This window comes from Meriones unguiculatus, chromosome 9, assembly GCF_030254825.1.
Source record: "Meriones unguiculatus strain TT.TT164.6M chromosome 9, Bangor_MerUng_6.1, whole genome shotgun sequence".
Classification (NCBI taxonomy): domain Eukaryota; kingdom Metazoa; phylum Chordata; class Mammalia; order Rodentia; family Muridae; genus Meriones; species Meriones unguiculatus.
Window position 1 is genome coordinate 72,125,824 of NC_083357.1, and position 18,559 is coordinate 72,144,382.

The window sequence follows — 18,559 nt, forward strand, 5'->3', positions numbered from 1 at the left end:
GAATCCCAGAAATAACTCTCTTTGATATCTACTGCTATTCACAGCTCCTGCTCTTTGGGTTTGAAAATAGTTCCGACTGAAGCCAACGCTGAGAAGAAAACAAAATCAGTCTGCCTAACTCTTCCAGCACGGAGGCTGCCCCCAGCCCCAGCACCTCTGGAATTCATATTTCCTACAAGTGTTCTCCTGAAGCAGAAGTCTAACTGACGACTTTACAATTTCATTCTAAGTTCCTAAGTTTGATAAGATTTATTAACGGGGAAAGCTAACTATCCGTGTATTGAAGTGACTATGTTTTGTTTTGTTTTGTTCCATTTTATTTTATTTTTTTATTAATCACAGGTTATTTACTTTGTGTTTCAGCCATAGCCCCCTCTGTGACTATGTTTTTGCCCTTGGTGGTGCATGCTAGAGTGACTGTTTTTCTCAGTTTTCTGGAGAAGATACCAATGTGTGCCTGTTGTCTACAAACATTCATTTTTATCTTCCCTCTTTCTGACTCAAGGGTCCCCGTCTAGATGATGAATAGCACTTGCTCTATCTGTGGACCACACACAGAGCCTCCCCCTCCACCCAGTTTCCCCTCTCCTAATCACCTGCTGCCTTTTTTAGACCATTACACTGCCATCACACCACAGGCTATTAATAATTTATTCTTTGTGTCACACTTACTTCCAAGAGAGATTCAAGTGGTTTGGTGTGAAGCTAAGTGACAAACATTTACTGGAAGCTTAGAACTTTCCAGAAGCCAGCCAAGGTGAACAGGGCCTGAAATCCCAGCCCTCGGGAGGCTGAGGCAGGAGGATCTCAAGCTCAAGTAGCCTGAGCTATACATAAAAACCTGTCCCAAATAAATAAGTAGTTAACTTTAATATCACCTGAGCATATGCATGTGCACAAAGCCTGCCTTACAGACTTTTATTTGGAAAACTTGAATTTAATTCCCAGGACACACATGGCAGAAGGAGAGAAAACTTAGTTCCAAAAGTTGTCCCCTCACTTCCACAAGTGTGCTATAGTAGGTGAATATGAATATGAATATATTATCTCTCTCACACACATGCATACACAAATAACTAAAAAAGCCTAAAGGCAGTGAAAAATCATCAGGAAAGGATTACTGAATCTTAACACTAACTTTACCTTTGACCTTTTCGATAGTGAAACCAAAAATTATGCAATGTGTATATAACCTTTGGTCATGTTGCCTAAAGACCTGTAGCTTTGAAACAAAAGATGCCTTTTGTCTTTCTTGCGCTAGCCTCCAGAGAATTTAATTACAAACTCAGTAAATATACACTGAGTGCCTACTGAGTCCCAGGTATTATTCTACATGCCGGGATACAAAAGTGCAGACACACAAAAGTCCCTATCCTTGGACCTCGATTACTGGCTCACCAGTAAGGTGAGCCAGGCACAAATAAAATATAGACTATGTCATGCAGTGATGCACGCTATGAGCTCAGAGAGAGGCTGCAGTTTTAAGGTGGCATTTAAGGACACGTGTGAAGAGAAAGAGGGAGGAGCCATGAGGATATCTTAGAGAGAGTTTTCAGACAGAAACAAGCAGATTGGCACATAAGACCAGAGCGGTGCTGGCAGCATAGCTGTCAGTGAAGGACAAGTCAAGAATGGGCCAGAGAGGAAATCAAAGGGGCAGACAGGGGACAGACAACAGAAAGAGAAGTGACCCAACTTGGGTACCTGGGGATCCTAGGCCAAATGGAAGCCACGGAACAGGGCTGGGGTTGTGGCGGAGAAACGGGAATAGAGACCTTGAGTTTTCTATTTCCAAGAAGGAGAAGAAGAAAAGCTATGGGAAATATGACCAGACATGTTGCAAAGAACTACTCTCTTTGTTGGCTATAGATGGAGAGAACCAGAAGACCAATTAAGAGCCTTGTGCAATTTCCCAGAGGAACAGAAAGTGGTAAGAAATGGTCAGCTTCTGGATGTGTGTTTGGGTAGAGGAACTAGGAGTTAGAAGCACATTCTTCTGGGAGACGGAAGAGCAAGGTGCATCTAGGTGCTTGACCTGAGCAGTGCAACAGCTGTTTACCAAATGACAGACACTAGAGGAAGGACAGCTTGGGGAGAGGCCCCCACGGTCTGCCGCCCACACATACACCAGTCCGAGCCACATGGAATGGGATGTTCCTCTTGGACACCCAGGGAGAAAGGCCAAGTCAAGCTGATGGCCACATAAATGTGAATGACATCTCTGTGGAGGCTTATGGCAAACCCCTGAAAACCTTTGTTTCATCACCATTTTCCTATCAACCTACAATACAAGCAAAGCGTGTAGCCTTCCATGATAGCTGAGCAGAAGCAGCCATGACGGAGCTAGGGAAAAGGCTCAACGGTTAGGTGGGCTTGGCTACTTCCTAACACCTACATCAGGGAGCCGGTCACCCCAGTCCCGAAGGATTCCATACACTCTGCCCCCCCCCAAGCATCTGCAACCATGTAATATACATAAAACCATACAAAGACACACATGTACACAGAAATCTAAGAATAATAAGAATAAAAAAAAGAGCCGTGGAAACCTCAAATGACAGATGAATCCAAGCCGAATCCCCAACTGACAAGCTAGTGTTCAGCAATAACTCAGAATCACCCCAGTTAAGACTTGAGCATCAGGGACTTATCTGGGCAGATATCAGTTAATCCCTTCCTCCAGACATTAGTAAGAGTCTGACCGTGCCTACCAGTCTAGAGAATACAAGGAATAAACCATTGTCAGAAACATGGCAGAACTATCAAAAGAACATAGCAGCAACAAAAATGGGGAAGTACATTACTCTTCAGCTGTGTCCTAGGACTGAAAAAAATACAATCTTTTGAAATTACTTAAAACCCGGAATTTTTCTGTCTCACTCAATCTGCATTCCCAACACCCCCTGATACAGTATAGGCACATAGTAGGTGTTTAGAAAAATCTCCGCAGGGCCTGGGGACATGGCTCAGTAGTTAAGAGCACTGTCTGCTCTTCCAGAGGTCCTGAGTTTAGTTCCCCAGCAACCACACGGCGGCTCACAAGCATCTACACTGGAATCTGATGCCCTCTTCTGGCATGCAGGTGTACATGCAGCTAGAGCACTCATACACAGAAAATAAATAAATCTTTAGAGAGATAGAGAGAAAGAGAATCTCCGCAAAGAAATGGCCCCGTTTCTGAAAAACAAAACCTATGGGTACCGTGTTGTGGAAGACTTTGCTGTAACAATGTCCCAGATTCCAGACACCGGGCTGACAGGCAGTGAGTGAGCCCTCAGAACCCCTGAGATGAGGTAAAGGTATGGCTTGAAGAGACCAACCTGAACACTTTTCTTGGTGCACACACCAAGCACACTTTTTTCTGTTTGTTCGCAATGGGGATTACAGGGACCTGTAAGCATTCTCCCGGGCCAGCCCATGCAGCATGACTGACAAAGCAGCCCAATCAGTTCTCCACTCTCCTGCCCAGCAAAACCTGCACGAACCTAGCCTTGAGTCTTCCCGTGTGCTGCAGAGGCCCTTGAGAGACCACCCCAAGAACTCTTAGTACACAGAGTGAGTCCTCTGCCTCCTGGCTTCATCTCGGATCTCCAAACTGACATCCTGATTTATGTTTTCCTTCCGTCTTTTGCATGTCTTGGTACAAAGGGCCAGAAGGTGGTCACCTGACCACTTTCCATTTGCCGATTCTCATGTGGGTCTGTGTCCCTATTTCTCTCAGCAGAGTCTCCTTTTTCTTGTTCCCACGAATCTGGCCCAGGACACTAAGACACACTAAGAGCCAGGAACACATGATAAGCACACGGTCCTCACGATTCTTTAGCCTCCACAGAAATCTGCAGGTTATACATTGTGGTAGACTCAGAAAAGAAAGAAGAATTGCGATTACAAAGTTAGGTGAGAACACGATCGCCTTCTTAGAGGGGGGAAGCCACTGCAAATTATCACACTTCAAACATAACCAGCAATTCCTTCTTACGAAACTTCTGTGCAAACCAGAAATAAATCCCCCCCAACACACACATACCCATGCACGCACGAACGCACGCATGCACACAAATAGACCTCCTTGCTCATCCCAGCTCACCCTGCAAGGGCAGCCAGTCACAGAGTCACACCATGAATTTGGCCAGGGTCCCCTGTCCCCTGACTCCAGATCAGTCCCATGCACGTGTGCTTTGTTCCCTTGCGGCAACTCTGTCCCAGGAAACAGCACTCAGAGGGGCAGAGGGACAGAGGGGCAGAGGGGCAGAGAGGCAGAGGGGGCAGAGGTGACATCCGGGTGCTTAGAGATATTGAGATACAGATCCCTGGGAACCACCTCCTTCCAGCCAGGATGCCCTGGGAGGCACTCTTACTACCTTTTCACCTTAGCAGCCAGACTCCCCTGTCCCTTCCCTCCCCCTCCTTTGGCTGGGAATGAGAAGCTGGAGGTCCGACTTGTAGAATGCCTGAAACAACAGAGAAGAGATGCGTGTTCCGTCCCCGTGGAAACAGAGAGAAGCTTGAACTCCGAGACTGGAAGGGCGCAGCTGACTCGCGGTCAGGATCCAGACTTGGGTAAGCCTGCCTGAAGGCCCTAGAGCGCCGGAAGTAAGGGGGAGGAGAGTCTGGGGTGACTGACGAGTCCAAAGATACACCAAGTACCCCCCCCCCCCCCGCCCGACCCCTTTGTTGCTCTTTTTCTTTCTGGACCTGCTCTGCCTTGACCTTTCGGTTACCTGCCTTGACCCCACCCTCCCCTTGTGAAGGGTGATATTTACCGGTGTCATAGGAATAACGGAGGAGTGAGTCTGTCCCCTCCAGAGAACCCAGGCCCTGAAAAAAAAAAAAAAAATTCCTCAGTCTGAAACTTGTCTTGCCCAGGCCTAACCCTGCGACCCAAGGCAGGTCACTCGGTTTTCTTCCACCCCCCACTCCCACTCCAGCCCCGCCTCTCACCTCTGTCAGGTGGGAGGGAAACCTAGCCTGGGGGAGAGGGGATAAGAAGAGAGGGAGTGCCCAAACTTTGGCTTTTAACAAGTGTTCTGTGCCAATTTCAGTCTCAAAGTCACCCTCCTTGAAAGACGAAATTTCAATACATTTGAAATCCTACTTTAAAAAAAAAAAAAGCATAGAAAATATACTTTTAACAGGTTAACAGAGCACCGAGCTGTCTCTTCTAAACGTTACAGTGATTTGGTACACAAGGGTTCACTGGAACTCTGGGAATCTAGGGTTTGCCCCAGGCCGGTCTGACTGTGGATCCGGATCAGCTCCAGGTACAGATCACAAAACAAAGCCCGCCAGAGAGCTAAATAACAGGACTCATAAGCCAGAAGGGCAGCTGTAGGACTTCCTGGTTTTCTCAGAGAACGCTGTAGGACCCCCCCCCCCCAGTCCATTACAGAAGTGAGATTTCCTCCCATGCTCTGAACACCTGCTGCCAGAAGCCCAGTGATCCCCAAGGACCCTGCGGTCCCTTCATCTTGTCCTCCTCCTTTTGTCAGTGGTCTGAGTCCATCGCTTAGCTTTTTAGCTTTTCCCCACTGAGGAGGTTAAGTTGGATGAAACATCCAAACCGTTTGCAGTCGGCCCCCTGCATGCCCCTCTTCTGCAGCTCATCAGTTCAGTGCACAGACTTCTGTTGAGACCCTACAGTGAGCCAGGCGCTGTGGTGGAATAGCGTCCTGTGAGTGAGGCGGGTGTGCCAACAGACACGAGCCTTGCGGAAGGACAGTGAGGGAGCTGGGGAGTAGAGACACACTTGCTCCCGGGGAACTTGGGAGAGCAGTCCCTGATCAGGCAACCAAGCTCTTGCTCTCGTTCTAGAGTGGCAGGGTCATGTGATCCATGACCTGTCCGAATGCCTGGCCTCTTACTACTAAATAGTGGCCAGGCTGACTCTCAGTTGAATGCACTAATAACAGAGCCTGTGTTGTGGTTTCAATGATAAATGTCCCCGACAAGCTCATGTGTTTGAACACTTGGCTTTCAGCTGGTAGCACTGTTTTGGGAGCTTGGGGAACCTGTGGGACATAGAGTTACTAGAGGTTTTTGTTGCCTCTGGTCCCAGACTGGGTTCTCTGCTTCCTGCCCCAGGCTCTGTATGAAAGAGCCTGCCAAGCACTCCTAGTCCGGGGAGACTTTCTGTCATGCCTTCCTCATCATGATGGACTGATCCCTCTGAAACCAGGAGCCCAAACAAACCTTCCCTTAAGACACTCCTCTCAAGTATCTTGTCACGTCAATGAGAAAAGTGACTAAGTCATTGCCTTCTGGGCACATCAAGTCTAACAGGAAGGATGCAGGGAGAGTTTTTAATTAACTGGCTTGTTTGGTGTCCCCAGCTCGGTTGAAAGGGATCCCACAATTACCTACCCAAGCCAGAGCTGGGGCTGGCTGTCCACTGTCCCCCAGTGTCTTTTGTGGCAAACATATTACAGCTTCAATTTGTGGTAGAATTATTTTGTTCACTTGTTTTATAATTGCACTATGCTGTTTTAAATTATTATTATTATTATTATTATTATTATTATATTAATAAACACAGTAAGCCTCATAAGCAAAAGGCTTTCTTGGTAATCACCCACAAATGTGCCTGTGGTCATTATAGAGCCCCGGTACCCAACACTATGTCCAGCAGGTGAAACACCTACAAGGGAGCAGTGTTTGTAGTAAGAATGAGGAGCATGAAGGGGGAAGGGATGGGACAAAACCTGGCAGCTTAGCGTTTTCAGGAGCACATTGTGTAAGGTCTGATTAACGTACTGAGCAGAACACTCCCAACTCACAAATGTTGGAGTTGCTCAGGGCAGAGGAGACAAACCCAGCAGGCTGCCGTGTGAGACCGGTTTCTGTAAATTACCTCTGTTACAGATCAGAAGGCAAGCGTGAACGTAGGCCAGGAAAACCAAGGGAGCAGAAGAAGAAAATAAGCGCTGCTCCAAGTATCTGCGGCTGCAGTGCAGAGCGCACGTGCTGTGTGTGGCTGTGGCTTGGACCCAGGGTGGCTGACTGCAAGCCCCAGGGGACAGTTAGTGGTAGAAGGCCGTGTTGTTTGTTATTCGCTAAGTGCAGTGTCCGACACATAGATGGAGGCTGTGATCTTTTGCTGCCACTGTTATTTCCAGCATCGGGGTCATTATTGTCTCCTAGAACTACCCCATGAGGTACTGAGCCTCCTCTGGTCTCCGGAAAATGCAATGTTATCACCAGGGAGCCACCCATCCTGGGGTGTTGGTGAACTTGATTCTTGACCCCTGGCTTCTCTTCTTCTGGAACCCTGTGATCCTAGGAACAATGGCCCCGCATGTCCCTGTAGGTGAAAGGCGGGTACACAGTTGCTGGCTGAGCAAGATGCCTCTCCGCAAGCAGCTTGCACCACAGCGCGGGCTGCTGCGGGCCTCCTTCAAGCAGCCCCTTCCAAGCAGCTCTTTGATGTTGAAAAAGAAAATCGCTTTGTGTGAAAGCTCCTTTAATCTCATATAGATACAGACGCCTTGTATCTTTGGGGGTATGCCAAACCGTGCTTCATATTTTGGAATTAATCTTATTAAAGAAGGCTCTGTTTAATCCCCACTGCTGTTTCCCAGAGATGTTGAATAATTCCACACCTGTTCCTATCTCGGCTCCGCCGTGTGCCCTGCCCGGATTTGCTATTGAAAGGCGCATCAGCCAGCTGAATCTGGACAGCTGCAGTCTTGTTTTTGGTTTAATGCCATAGGTACAAAAGGTTCCGTTTTAAGTCTTTGTCTCGGTTTCTTTAAAATAAATAAGTAAGGAGTTGGGGGGGTGGAGAAAGGGCAAGAAGAGCTTGCCTGCTACAAAGACTAATAAGTAATAGAGTAAAGCTGTCTCAGTAGCAAGGCGATGTAATATAATTGCTTACGACAGAACCTCAACATCACTTAGGAACATGGGGTTCAAAATGATAACTAGTTGTTGTGGCTTTATATATATATATATATAGAGAGAGAGAGAGAGAGAGAGAGAGACCTTGTCCTTGACTAAATAACCTCCTATGTGTGTATAAGTGTGTGTGTGTTTGTGCGTGCGCACGTGCAAGCATGTGTGTGTGTGTGTGTGTGTGTGTGTATTGCTGAGTTGAAATCACTGGCTCTGAGTGAGCACATTCCTACCGTGCTCCAGGCCCTGCCGGAGTGGTGGCTAATAACAATGCCGAGCGAGAAAGCAAGGTTCTATCACTGACTGCACAGGCCCCCTAAGCGTAACACTCCCAAGGGTGATGTACGTCTCAAGGAAAATGAAACAGGATGAGATGCACAGGGACAAGGAGACGACACCGTTTCCGATCACCTGCCGACGGCAGGCCTCCTGGGAAGATGCATCTGGGTTGAAGCTTGAGGGAGAACCAAGCTTGTGTAGCTAAGCTCAGCTCAGCGGCTTTTCTAGACAGTGGAGGAAGGACAGAGACCTGAGGTGGAGACAGATTGCAGCAGGGGAGAAAGGGCTCTCAGGAGGGCAGGTTCCAAGGAGCACGGCAGACCCTGGCCAGCCTTGGAAGCGGAAGACACTGGAGAGATGTGAAGCAAGGGAATAGCTTGACCTAACTTCTGCTTGTAGAGTCCACTTGTGATTTGTGGAGCGCAGGAGCCGAAGCAGACACAGGTGTAGAAAAGTGTATTGGGATGTATGGGTGATCCTGTGCTGGTGGTAGTGGTGGTGGTGGTGAAGATGAAGGTGGTGGTGGTCATAAGAGTGGACCCTGGGTATTTTAGAGGAGGTAGGATAAGGAGGGCATACTGAGTGGTTTAGAAGAATGAAAGAGAATAATGCAAGGATTATTCGTTTTCCTGTCTGAGTCCAGGTGAATTGTAACAAAGATTCCATCTCAGTAAAATTTCCACAGCTGCCTGTCAGCAGAGGAAAGCTCTACAGGTTCTGTGTCTTATATAGTTATATCCAGCAGGCTGGCTCGGTTAGTGACGGGCTCGCAAGGCAAGTCCTAAGGCTTGAGTTCCACCCTCAGACCCACATTGAAAAACAAGAACAAAATACGGTCGTGACGGCATATGCTTATAATCCCAGGGCTGGGAGAAGCAGACACGGACAAGTTCATGGGGTTCCATGAACTTGGGAAGTTCCAGGCCAGTGAGAGACTCCAACTCAAAAACAAGGTGGACATACAGCACCCGAGTAATAGCACCTAAGATTATCCTCTGGCCTTCACATGCAGGTCACGTATGTGTACAAGCACCTGCATTTACACACACACACACACACACACACACACACACACACACACACAAATATGCATAAACACACAAGCATTTACACCCAAGGAATCTCATTTTGTGAGATCAGGCTGGGATCAAGCTCACAGAGACCCACCTGTCCCTGTCTCCCAAGTAATAGTATTAAAGTCTATAAAGTCATTCACCACTCCGGTCATCCTAGAATTTTTAAGGCTTATTTTTAGTTCTATTCATGTGTGCTTGTTGAGGGGTGCTTTCTGTGCATGTGCCCAAGAAGGCCAGCAAAAGGCACCAGATCCCCTGGAGCCAGAGTGGCAGAGAGCTCTGAGACACCAAATGTGGTACTGGGAACCAAACTTTTGTCCTCTGAAAGAGCAGTAAGTGTTCTCATCCACTGAGCCGTCCTTCCGGGCTTCCATACTGATTTTTGCATGATGCTTATTTTTTTTTTTAAATCTCAGAAACTGCCAAAACCCATTTTTGCAAAATATGTCATCACTGAAAAGAATGGCATTTATCTGACATCTCTAGTTTCCAAGATCTGACTGGCAAATGTTGAATATTCCGATTCCCTAAAACCTTAAATTATGCGGTGGCATTCTCATGAATTCTCTGTAGTGTCTGGGCATTGATTCTACCACTTGAAGCAAGAAATATTGACAACTGACGGGGATGGCTGTAAGAGCGAAATGTCTGAGTTTGCCTCGTTGGACATGCAAAGACAGCTGCTGACCAAGGGAATTGCCTTCATTACTTTTCTATTGATAAGACCCCATGGCCAAGGCGACTTACAGAAGAAAGTATCTGACTGGATTAGGGTCTCAGAGGGTGAGAGCCCATGATGGCAGAGTGAAGGCACTGTACTAGGAACAGCTGAGAGCTCCTATCTCTAACAGCGAACAGGAGGCAGAGAGAGCACGCTAGGTACGGCACAGTCTTTGAAAATCTCTAGGCCACCTCCAATGACAAACTTTCTCCAGCAAGGTCAGGCCTCCTCATCCAACCTAAACAGTTCCACCAACTGGAGACCAAGTATTAAAACATTTGAACCTATGCGGCTATTCTCATTCAAACCACCATGGAAATTTAGAGAAGTGATACGTACCATTAAAACGAACCCTGTCCAACAGCAGTACGCAAAAACCACCTACTGTCCAGTATTGCTAATGAGTACAGTGCTCTCTGCCCAGTTTCCTGGATAAGTAACCAGAAGGCTTGTTTTCTTTCAGCTGCCATTGCTACGACGTCTCCTGACTTGGATCCAGCGGTCCCCCCGGCATTGTAAGTACTGAGTGATCCTAATGCAGTGATCCTAAATGCCTTGACTGTCCCAGTGACCACAGACTGTACAGCGACAGTCCTGGATGATTCTCCCTGCCCTCTGTGTTAGCCACACTCTGTCCCAGAAACAGCAGTGTCCAAATGGTTCTCCATGAAGTGGATTTTCTTTCCCTACTGAGAAAACATTTAAAGGCATTCCCCATCAAGAACTTGGTGTCAGATACACGGTGGGTGTTGCCACCTGCGAAGCAGCCGAAGAAATTTCCTGTGGAATTAAAATCCTTCATCTACAAATTCTGACACCCACAAGGTTCTGAAAACTGGATCTTTTGGTGAACTGGCAGCAATTTGGCTCTGACCCACTGCAGCTCACCAACCTGAACCTACATGAGACCATGTAAAGTTCCTTTTTAAATCTTACCACTGTCTAAAAGGGAGATGTTTGGAACTGACTGGGCCACCTGTTGCAGCATAGTTAATAATCCCGCTTTGTTGCTGATACCATGGGATGTTAGAAAAGGTTAATTATAAGGCTCCCTCTAGGACTTTTGAAAACTAGTCTAGTAAACTAAAGGCGTGTTTTCATGTAAATGAGTCTCCTTTTCGCAAGTAGGAACTCTGTATACGTTATTTGTCTGTTCTTTTAAATAATTGCCATGAAAGCCTCTAGATATTTGAAGGAATCCCTGTTGTGTGACTTGCTGTAGTAATTTTTTAAAAGATGTTGGGAAATGTATTATTTTTTATTATTATTATTATTAGCCCGAAGATTATCGTGGTGGTATTATTTAACCCACTATCACAAATAATAAGACACAGACACCTGTTAGATTTATAATTGCTTTCTCCACCTTGGGCTGAACAGACATCTGGTCATTCCGGATAGGGCATTGAGATCAGGTCACAAAGACTACTCCACCCGAGTCTAGCTTAGTGAACCAATGAATTTATTGGGATTACTCACAGAAGCATGGATGAGGACTTATTGGCAGAAGCATGACAAATAAGTCAGCCCCGATACCAAAAGGACCACCCAGTGTGGGAGATGACTCATGAAAGCTTCATCCCACCTCATAGGTAGCCACTCCGAAGAGCCTTCTTCAGAAATTGTTCACTGCTTATATAGCCTTAGAGAGGACCCTCCCGAGTCCTGTAACTTTCTGAGCATCCTGAGACTTGAACTTTAGTGAACTTCCTGAGTCTTAAGAGCTTCCCTCCTCCCTAATCTTCAGTTCAGAGAACATAGCAACACTACTGTCCCTAAGAGCTTGAGCTGTTAGGTCTTACTCATCTACTCCTAAACTGAGTGCATTATCTATGATTAGACACAGCTAGAACAAAATCCCAAATGTGGTCGTTAGCACCTGTGACCTACGTGAGTCAGGCCAACTTCTGAAAGCCCTAGATGTTTTCTTCCTCTTTATCAGACGGATGTACATTTTTAAAAGGAAAACAACAAAGCAAATACTTTGTTCTGTTACAGGTACATAGTTTGTGTTCAATAAAAGACAGACAGTCCCCGCCTTCTCTGTTTTCACGCTCTTGCTGCGTTTTATCAAGGTGGGTGGTTCACCTTCTTGGACAGAAAACAGACAATCACAACTGAGTGAAGTCCTTAGTGAGTTATAAGATAAGATGTGCTGGGGGGGGGGGCGTTGCAGGGACCAGAACTGTGCAACAGGGCAGATAACAGTTGATAAGGAAGCTTCAATGAAAAGATGCTGTGAGGAGGTGAAAGCGTACCATGTAGATAGATATCAAGGGTACCAGCCCAGAGGACAGCAAGACTCCGGCCACAGTATTATGGTAACAAGGAACTGCCTCTTGGTGCCAAGACATCAGGGCCAAGGACCAAAAGAAATCCTCACACTGCTTCCCCAGAATACTCAGATCTGATGACCGGGAAGGCAGAGCAGAGGAGGTGTAGGAGTGGGACAGCGGCAGCGGCCAGGCCAGCATACCCTGTCCTTGTCCACCTCACTGTCCCTTTCAGCCCATGGCCATGTGAGTTGTGCAAAAGAAATCTGTTCACCCTGCTTTCTTACCCCTCTCCCGCCCGCAGGGCTTTGTTGCCACACAACTTCAAATAATTTTTGCCTTTATTTGGTTTCCAAAGCATAACGCATTTCAGTAAATAGCTTGAGCTGTGGCCCCAGTAAAAGATACAAAGGACAGCTCGGGGGCTGTGCGTCCCTCTGTTTGTGAAGAGACCACTAAGGGCCTTTAACCCACCAAAAAATAGAGCTCGAAGTCCTCTTAGATCGTTCCGCTGTGAAACAGGTTATCCTCCTCCTCAGCTCAGTATCGAACCAGTCATCCGTGGAGGGAATATTCACTTCTGTTTGTTTGCTTGTCTTAGCTACTTGGGTCTTCTTCATTTATTCCAACTAATAATGTTCACTTTAGGATAAAAAAACCGAGATCTAAAAATAAACCTTCCTGAGGAGAAATCCGTCATCCTCTCGTTTACCACACAACGTGGAACTTCTTGTGCCAGAGCAGTGACCTTGACAAAGCGTCACACAGTATTCGCACACAACCAGGAAGTTGTGTGCACATAGTACCCGACTAATACCCTCTGTTTTCATCCATTCATTCATTCAACAGATTCTGCTGAGTTCCTATTACCTATACAAAGCTGAGCTGTCATAAGTATCTGTGAAGGTTTTGCGCAGCAACATCCCCTAACACAAGACGTTCCATCTTAGATAAGGGAGCTCTTTACAGGATGTTCTAAGAGAAGGTGAGCATCCCACCCTGCGGGGAAGCTTCTTAAACTTCAGGATGTAAACAACTCAATAGCTTCGGGAAGTCTCCGAAACTGATCAGATTCACTAGGCCACTTCCTACCAAGCATGTTTTAGCGGTAAGGACCACTGCCGAGAGACGTTCTCAGGGCAGCCCAAACTTCCTGGAAGAGGCAGAGAGTGTCTGAGCTGCCTAGAGAGGCGGGTTCCGTCCTGTGGAGCTGCCTAGAAAGCAAACACTGAGCTCCAGCTTTTGGTGCACTTCGGTGATGCCGCTGTCACTGAGGCATTTTTGCTCCTTCAAGTCACCTCTCATCCGCAGTCCTGTAAGTGACCTCAGTGAAACTCATTGGTTCGCCAAGCTGGATTGTGGTGGTATCCATTCTTTGATCTGTCATTGATTCACTATTTGGGGTGAGTAGATGTTTGTTTTCATTTCTCCAGGGATAGTGTCACACAGCCTGGGGTATATGTTTATATGCACACATGCAGAGGCCGGACTAGGGTGTTCAGTGTGTAAGGCCCACTTCTCTACAGAGACCAGAACGCTAAAGCCGGTATGTGGGTATGTGAGCAGTCGGGACTCAGACCTCCTCGTACATCTTTTTTTTTTTTTTTCTTAGTGTGCAGAAATGTGAGAACAGGGGGCTGTTGCTGGGCACATGGCAGGACTCGAGAGATGCTCAGCCTTCCTGCTTACTGAATAAATGCAAGTAGCAGTAAGGACAGCGGGCTCCTACGTCCAAAATAAACCAAAACTCTCACCTTCTTGTCAGCTCTGAAACTGTAAATATTTGTTCCAACTTTCAGGAAACCACTATTTAAAATGAATGGGAACTGCCAGCTGGATTGGATGGAAGTTGGCATCTTGGGAAAGTTGGTCTAGCAATCAGTAAGCTGCAAACCACCCATTCTAAAACTGCTGGTCCTGTTGTAGCCACGGAAATCAACCTGCAGTCTGTCGGGCAAGCCGGAGTCACAAGTTGTCTCATAGAGCAAGCATCAGGCATCCGTTATGATTAAGTTCTGCTGTGGGGTTTTACTGCACATTTCTAAGATGATTAAAGTGAGGTGTTGAGAATGATTGCCTTCCTGGTCTTTGAAATGAGAATGCAGATGGATGGACCCCTTTTCCCTTCTTTCTTTCTTTCTTTCTTTCTTTCTTTCTTTTTTCCAAGGGTTAGGCGAGTTGGGGAGTGGAAAGAAAAGGCTTGTAACCCTGAGTGACAGCATGCTGTTGATAAACGTAATCTGGTCTGTCCAGGAGCCCAGCTGATTTTGATTTCTTAAGCAGCTAACAAGAAATCTGAAAGATGAGCATTTGATGAGCCTAAATCCACGTGTTCTTAACCCATCAGGCTGGACAGCCCCGCTGTCAAAAAACAAACCCACAACCTAGCAGGCACTGAAGCAGTAAAAACGGATTTTATGTAGAAAATTTGCAGGAAGAGTAAGGGACCTCCTTGTAGACCTGGGCTCAATTACAAATACAACAAAGGGTGGTGGAAACCCACTGCCGTGGACCAGGGTAGGACAGTGCGCGGAACATCAGGGTGGCATAAGGATGGATGGAAAATTAAATATCAGGTATGAGGGGGATTGTAGTGAAACTGATGTGACAGGTTTCTTGCTGGAGATCAGATACAGCTCGGGGAATGATGGAGGATGAGGACCCCAGTCTGATATTAGTGATGATATCTCCAGAATGGAGACGCTTGCAGAGTTCTTGCTACAGTCAAATTTTACAAGAGCCTGAGCATGCATGGATGAACCTAAAAGACGGTCAAGGAGCCAACTAAAGTTTGGCTGAATAAGAATTATTTTATTTCTAATTGTTCTCAAAATCCACAGCTCTGGCTGGAGGTTTGAGGAGCAAGTGAGTGGAACCTTCCCTTTCCTCCCTCCAAACTCTCCCAAACAGCTGCCTTTGCTCTCTTCCAAACTCACAGCATCCTTTTTTTCACTAATTGTTAGTACATAAATATGTGTGTGTGAATGTTCTTAGTTGTCAGGCCTCTCATGTTGAGCATGTGTTCTAAGTGATTCTGGTAAACACCCCTAAATGGGTCCCTGAAACAGACCTTCAGAGTCGGGAGACCAGAAGTGGGCTAAGGGGTCTCTCCTGAGCCAGAGCACACAAAGGTCTCCCTGGGCTGGCTGTGCTCCCCCAGCCCCTGCTGCCACCCACTGAGCACTCTCATCAGCGTACCCCACTACTTAAACGGAAGGTATTTTAAAAAAAACTTTGGGATGTGCTCCTTCTTAGCTGTCTCTTTATGGCCCTCCCTTCTGTCACTGTCCACAGAGTTACTGGGTATCTGTTACAGACCAGGCTCCAGGCTTTTACTGCAAATAGGATGGGAACACGCCATGGGAGGTCACCATCACTGAGACACTGATTCCTCGTCAGTGTCTCAAGAGAATGACTGCACAAGCAAACTCAGAAGCAGGCACATAATTAGACAAAGTGGTTAAGAGCTAGGCTACTGGAGGGGAGGAGGAGTGACCAGGAATTACAGCCAGAGAACCGGAACCTAGAGGACCTGGAATACATTAGACTCACAATGTGCTCTAAATGCAAGGAGCCACTTTGGGTGGGGCAGCTCAGCCATGGGGGTCCTGATCTGACTTGTTTAACATGGCAAGGGCATGGCAGAGGTCCTGCGGAGAGCAGCAGCCCATACTGAAGGAGGTCATGTCCACTGTGCAGAGTCACTCTGGAGAATGGGTGGCAGCAAGAAATCTGAAATACACTCTATAAAAAGAATCAGCTCTGGAGCTAGAGAGGTGGCTCAGAGGTTAAGAGTACTGGCTGTTCTTCCAAAGGTCCTGAGTTCAATTCCTAGCAACCATATTGGTGGCTCACAACCATCTGTAATGAGATCTGGTGCTGGCAGAGTATGTATAAATAATAAATAAATCTTTTTTGTTTTTTTAAAGAATCAACTCTATCTAGCTTTAAAGAAGTTCACAATGGTGCTCGCTTCAGCAGCACATATACTAAAATTGGACCGGTACAGAGAAGATTAGCATGGCCCCTGCACAAGGATGACACGCAAATTCGTGAAGCGTTCCATATTTTTACATAATCTGATTGGCCTGCTCTTTGATCACCTCCCCCTGAGGGGGGAGCAGCCTTACCAGGCCACAGTAGAGGACAATGCAGCCACTTTTGATGTGAACTAATAGACTAAGATCAGAAAGGAGAGGAGAACCTCCCCTATCAGTAGACTTGGGGAGTGGCATGCATGCAGAAAGGGGAGGGAGGGTGGGATCAGGAGGGGAGGAGAGAGGGGCTTATGGGGGGGATACAAAATGAATAAAGTGTAATTAATAAAATAAAATAAAAAATAAAAAAGAGGTTCACAATGTTGGAAGGTCAGACATGAAAGCTAACTAATAGAGCAAATGGTCAGCAGAATACAGGCTAGATCTTTTTTTTAATTAATTTATTATTTATATAGTATTCTGCCTGCATGTATGCCTGCATACCAGAAGAGGGGTGTGCCAGATCTCATTATAGACCGTTGTGAACCATCATGTGGTTGCTGAGAATTGAACTCAGGACCTTTGGAAGAACAGCCAGTGCTCTTAACCTCTGAGCCATGACTCCAGCCCCATGCTAGATATAACAAGGCTTCCTGAGGAAGTCAAGATGCTCAGGATGCCATGCCAGTTGGGACTAAAGCATAAGGAGCTGTCTCACAAACTAGCAGGAGGTGGTGGTTTGTACAGCTGTTATTCATGAGAATGTATCTCAGGACCTCAACCACAGGGGCCCTAACTTACCGGAGATGCCAATCTTTGCATCTGTTCTTCCTGTGTAGACCTCATGTATCATGCATGTCACTGTGTAGACATCAATTTTCCCAGTTCTTTTTCCTCTCCAGATTTCAAAATCCTAAACAAACAAACAAACAAACAAACAAGCCCTCTCTTGTTTAATGTGGCAGTAAGTATTTCTCAACAAATAAATACAAGCGTTCTCCAGTGGTTACATCACTGATCCCTGGTCATGCCTTCACTATCCAGCCTGTTTATTTCCTGTTGTTCTGTGTGTATTCTCTACCAGCTCCTGAGTGTGAAGCCTCTGGTCCTTCTATTTGGGGCAGAGGTGGGCCTTCATGCTACCATGTACTGATCTGTACTTGCAAAGGGCCTCCCGAGGCTATTAAAGGAAATGAGTGGACAAGACCAGTGTCCATCATATTTGTGGGCTTGTAGTTACTAATGGGGTTTTATTCCTTTCTTGACTACCAGGATGGTAAAGTAACACCACGTGCTACTGAAAGGACCCATCTGTCCAGGCTTCTCCATCATGTCTGAAAAGAAGCTATCATTAGGACCCTCACATCCTGGCCCTCCCAGGGCTTCCAAACACCCCACACGGATAACTTTCTTGGAGGAGAAGAAGGAGGAGGAGGAGGAGGAAGAGGAGGAAGAGGAGGAGGAGGAGGAGATAGAGGAGGAAGAGATGGAGGAGGAAGAGTTGGAGGAGGAAGAGATGAAGGAGGAGGGGAACGAGGAGAGGAAGGAGAAGGGGAAGGAGGAAGAAGAGGAGGAGGAAGAAGAGGAAGAGGAGGAAGAGGAGGAAGAAGAGGAGGAGGAAGAAGAGGAGGAAGAGGAGGAAGAAGAGGAAGAGGAGGAAGAAGAGGAGAAGGTGGAAGAAGAAGAGGAGAATGAGGAGGAGAATGAAGAGGAGAATGAGGAGGAGAATGAGGAGGAGAACGAGGAGGAGAATGAGGAGGAGAAAGAGGAGGAGAAGCCTGAGGAGAAGAAGGAAGAAAAGGAGGAGAAGGAGGAGGAAAAGAAGGAGAAGGAGGAGGAAAAAGAGGAGAAGGAGGAGGAAAAGGAGGAGAAGGAGGAGGAAAAGGAAGAGAAGGAGGAGGAAAAGGAGGAGAAAGAGAAGGAAAAGGAGGAGAAAGAGGAGGAAAAGGAGAAGGAGGAGGAAAAAGAGGAGAAGGAGGAGGAAAAAGAAGAGAAGGAGGAAAAGGAGGAGAAGAAGGAGGAAAAAGATGAGAGTTCATGGGGCGAATCTCTGTCTGATACAGAGGATGGGTTTTGGGACCTTCTAGATGATACAGAGTCTATGGAGGATGATGACTTTTTTTGGGATGAGTACCTGGATGAGGATGAGGAAGAGAAAACACTTTTGCAAATGTATCCATTTAAAGATTCATTTGTGGAAGAGAAAGTGTATCTAAAAGAAAAGGAGTTTCAGAAGCATCTGGAAAAGGGTGAGTATCAGCAGGGAAAGGCTGTCTAGAGGACTGTCTGGAAGTGGGTGAGTGTCTGTAGAGAGAGGGTGTCTAGAGAAGCATCTGGAAGGGAGAG

General features: G+C 46.7%; 1 protein-coding gene and 1 non-coding gene across 2 annotated transcripts in view; both read left to right on the plus strand.

The window, feature by feature from the left end:
* The first annotated feature begins 8,634 nt into the window (after positions 1-8,634).
* Erich6b (glutamate rich 6B) overlaps positions 8,635-18,559 on the plus strand; it is a 44,337-nt gene continuing 34,412 nt past the window's right edge. The window contains exons 1-2 of the mRNA XM_060390656.1: positions 8,635-8,725; positions 18,277-18,462. Coding sequence (XP_060246639.1) covers positions 8,635-8,725; positions 18,277-18,462 — 277 coding nt within the window. The remainder of the gene's footprint in view (positions 8,726-18,276; positions 18,463-18,559) is intronic.
* On the plus strand, positions 16,202-16,308 carry LOC132656746 (U6 spliceosomal RNA). Its single transcript, XR_009594438.1, has one exon. It is a non-coding gene; the product is annotated as a U6 spliceosomal RNA (small nuclear RNA).